Source organism: Podarcis vaucheri (genome assembly GCF_965113315.1).
Source record: "Podarcis vaucheri genome assembly, chromosome: 9".
Lineage (NCBI taxonomy): Eukaryota > Metazoa > Chordata > Lepidosauria > Squamata > Lacertidae > Podarcis > Podarcis vaucheri.
This window is the reverse complement of record NC_138767.1, coordinates 78,067,407-78,071,470: the sequence shown is the minus strand read 5'-3', so window position 1 is coordinate 78,071,470 and position 4,064 is coordinate 78,067,407. Positions and strand designations below refer to the sequence as shown.

Below are 4,064 nucleotides of genomic sequence, written 5' to 3'. Positions count from 1 at the left end.
CCATACAACTTTATATTTGAGGCCTCCTGTGGTGCAATGGGTCAGCACGTCTGGCTATTAACTAGAACATGGGTGTCAAACACAAGGCCCGCGAGCCAAATCCGGCCCGCCAGACCTCGTCATGTGGCCCGTGTAGCCGCCGCCGGCCGCCAGCCTTCACCTTTTATTCTCGCTTTTTTTTTTTTACCAAGAAAGCCGCCTCTTCAGCGCATGCGCGGCAGCCTACAAGCCAGAGAACGTCTGCCCTCTAGCGGCGCCGGCCGTTTTACACAGGAAACCTCCACTTTACATGCATTCAGGAAACCTCCACTTGTTTTTATATTGAGCGCATGGCATCCTGTGATGTGACAGATCCAACGGCTGCCTGAACCCTTCTCTCCTGTACTGTAAGTACATATGATGTATAGTCCTACAGATACAACCGGCCCTTTGAGGGTGACCAAACTGCTGATGCGGCCCCCCGATGAATTTGAGTTTGACACCCCTGAACTAGAAGATTGGCCGTTTGAGCCCATACAGGATTATTGCATTGCAGGGAATTGGACTAGATGTCTCTCAGGGTCCTTTCCACTTCTACAATTCTATTTCCTTTCTCCTCTGATTCCCCATAACTTCATTTGCTCCATCTTAGTGGAGCCTTCTTGTCCATATAATTTTTGGCCCATTCTGAGGGAGGAGAGAAGCGGGAAGTGGGTTGTAGCAAAGTCTTCGTGCTTCTTCATGGATAAAGAAAAAGGCTGTACTAAGGTCAGCTGGGCAGGGTTAGTGCAAGGCAACAAGATGTTTATGGAAATCAGGTGGGTGCTACAAGGACAGGTGCGGGAAGGACAGTGCACTGCCCAAAGAAGCAGAACAGCTATAGCAGAAATCCATTTATTTCAGAGGAGAAACTGAGAAGCAATATAGTTCTGGTTCAAGGATAGATTTGATTTGGGCAGCTCAAGATGCCAGCCTTATTCAATTAAGTTCAGTCAAATCTGAAAGAGTTGTTTACTATGGAAAGGCCTGAAGACAGATTTGTTCTTCTCTCTTCGGAAGAAGTGATATGCCTAATATAATCTAGCAGGTTTCCCCTTCGATTTACAGACCTTTTGCCACAGTATATTGTGGGTGAGAGAGCAAGCCTCTGAAATCCTCCTGGAAATGGTTTAGCTATTAATGCCTGGGCTGAGAGTACCTTCTCTGTGTACTCTTTGGTAGTTAAGAAAATTTATAAATTATCTGAGAAAATAGTTTGTCACTTGTAAAACTGATTAGAAATTTTAAGCCGTATACAAATAAACAACCAACCAACCAACAGACAGGCAGAACAAGGGCACCTTAATTGGTTTCGGTTATTAAAATGACTGTTGTTGGGCGTTGTTTCTTTTTTAAAAAAATAGTTTGTCACAAGATGCCAAGTCTCTGGAAACCCAAGTTCACCTGAAAACAGGCATACCATCACATTCTGTGGGAAAGGCATCTATAAGCAAATCTGCTCTGTTGCCAGTAGTAGCCCCTCAGCCCTCCCCATGGGGGTGGGGAGATACAAAGCCGCTTCTGGAGCAGAGATGTGGGAACCTGTGGCGCTCCAGACATTGCTGGGCTACAATTCCCCTCTTCCCTGACCGCTGTTCCTGCTGGTGGAGAATGATGGGGCTGGAGCACAGCAACATCTGGAAGGCCACGTTCATTCGCATCCCCTCAGGGAATCACTCAGCAGGGAAGAGAAAGGTCACCTCAGTGTAAAACCACAATTCAGCAAGGTTTACAACTGATTAGAAACATTTATTTAGAAAAAGAAAAGTTAATATTCTCCTTTAGCAGGATTTGGGCAAATATATAAATCATTTCAGGTATAAAAGACTGTCAGTGCCTGACAGCAAGCGCAGGCTGGCTCCTTTCCCCCTCTTCTCCTCCTCCAGTAAAGCCAGGCTCCGTCTCCGGGCCAATCCAGCCCTGAAGACAAACCCAAGTTCTTTGTGCAGAGGCCAGGGGAGCCCTTTCCTGCCCCCCCCCAGTCAGTGCAAGAAGGGCAGCTTCCTCTCCCTCCTCCTCCTCCTGGTCCTCCCGAAGAGAATGTGCTTGAAGGACCTTCGGAAGTCCTGGTTGAAGATGGTGTAGATGACGGGGTTGAGGGAGCTGTTGCAGTAGCCGATCCAGAAGAAGAACTTGAAGAGCGCCTCGGGGACCTCGCAGGCTTCCCGGCAGATGCCGTAGAGGCTGTAGCTGAAGAAGAATGGCGACCAGCACACCACGAAGACGCCCATCACCACCGCCAGCACGAAGGTGAAGCGCTTCTCGCGCGCCTGGCTGGCCGCCGCCTTGGGGCCCCCGCTGCCCGCGCGGTGCCGCCGCCGCCGGTGCGACGAGAAGAACTCCAGCGAGCGGCTGCTGGAGCGCGACAGGCGCCCGCTCGACGCCGCCTTGCACGACGCCGACGCCAGGGGCCGCTTGGCCCGCCGCCCCCGCCGCCGGCTCTCCAGGGTGCTGCTCTCCTCCAGCTCCACGTCCTGCAGCTCCGCCGCCGCCGCCGCCGCCTCCCAGCGCGCGCCGGGCCACGGGCCCTTCTCCCGGGGCGGAGAGCGCAGCGACATGAAGCCCCGGGGCGCGCCGTTCTGGGCCTGGGGCGCGCCGTCGGGCCCGGGCCGCTTCTCGGAGAGCGTCCTGGTCCGGAGCTTGGCCACGCGGTAGATGCGCACGTAGACCAGCACCATGATGAGGCAGGGCGCGAAGAAGGAGCCGATGCAGGAGGAGAGGATGTACCAGGTCTCGTCGTTGAGCTGGCACGTGGCGGGCGCCTCCCCGGGGGGCTGCCAGTACTTGGAGACCAGCGGCGGCGAGGAGATGAGCGCCGAGAGGAGCCAGACCAGCAAGATGATGCCCTTGATGCGCCGCGGGGTCCGCTTCTGGTTGTACTCCACCGCCTGCGTGACCGACCAGTACCTGTCCAGGCTGATGGCGCACAGGTGCACGATGGAGGAGGTGCAGAAGAGGACGTCCAGCGCCAGGTAGATGTTGCACCAGGCCTTGCCGAAGTGCCAGGCGCCCATCAGCTCGTTGGCCAGCGAGAAGGGCATCACCAGGGCGGCCACCAAGATGTCGGCGCTGGCCAGCGAGACCAGGAAGAGGTTCTGCGGGGCGCGCAGGGCGCGGCTGGTCAGCACCGCGATCACCACCAGCACGTTGCCCACGATGGTGAAGACGATCAGGAAGCCCACCACGGCGGCCAGGCCGGCCACGGCGCCCGGGGAGTAGGCGGCGGCGGGGGGCGAGAGCGGAGCCCCCAGGGACCCGTTGAGGGGGGTCGCGCTGCTGTTGGGGGGAGCCTCCATCGCCCGGGCCAGGCGGGCGCGGCACTAGGGAGACGCCGCCACCCCCCGATCGCTCCCCAGCTGAGCCCGGCCGGCGACCGCTCCCCCCGCCGGCCCCGCCATCCCGGGGAGAAGGGGGCGCCCCCCGGACCCCTTCCCGGAGCAGCGGCGCTTGCCTGCCTGCCTGCGCGCCCCGGCAGGCGGGGACTCCCTGGTCCTCTGATCCTCGCTCCTCCGCGGCGCCCGGCGCTCCTGGGGCGGGAGAGGCGGCGTGGCGCGGGCTGCTGGCCGGGCCCCCGGAGCCGCGCTCCTCCCGCCGGCCGGCGCCTCTCTCCCGGGCGCCCCGCGCACTGCCGGCTGCTGCGGACGGCGCCCGACGCTGCCTCGAGCATGCCCAGTAGCGGCGGCGGCGGCGGCCAGGCACGCTCCCTCACGTGCGCCAGACGGGGGGGGCGGCCAGGGAGCCCGAGAGCGCCCGCCGCGCCCTCCGTCGCAGGGGGCTCCCCGGAGCGCGCTCCTGGCCCGCGTGGGGCGGGCGAGTGGGCGGGAGAAGCAGTGGCGTAGCGTGGGTTGTCAGCAGCCGGGGCAAGGCAAGTAATTTGCGCCCCCTAACCCGTGCATTTGCGCCCCCTAACCCGTGCATTTGCGCCCCCTAACCCGTGCATTTGCGCCCCCTAACCCTAACCCCCAGATGTTGCCCGGTGCGGCCGCCCCCCCCTACACCCCCCCACGCTACGCCACTGGGGAGAAGCGCCGGAGAGCCGCGCTCGA

General features: G+C 59.9%; 1 protein-coding gene across 1 annotated transcript; it reads right to left on the bottom strand.

Annotated features, from left to right (window-relative positions):
• Positions 1–1,746: 1,746 nt before the first annotated feature.
• Positions 1,747–3,314, bottom strand: ADRA2C (adrenoceptor alpha 2C; the record flags this gene model as incomplete). Its single annotated transcript, XM_082237527.1, has 1 exon — positions 1,747–3,314. One exon carries the CDS (start codon positions 3,312–3,314, stop codon positions 2,001–2,003), a length of 1,314 nt encoding a protein of 437 aa, XP_082093653.1. The 3' UTR covers positions 1,747–2,000.
• Between the last annotated feature and the right edge of the window lie 750 nt (positions 3,315–4,064).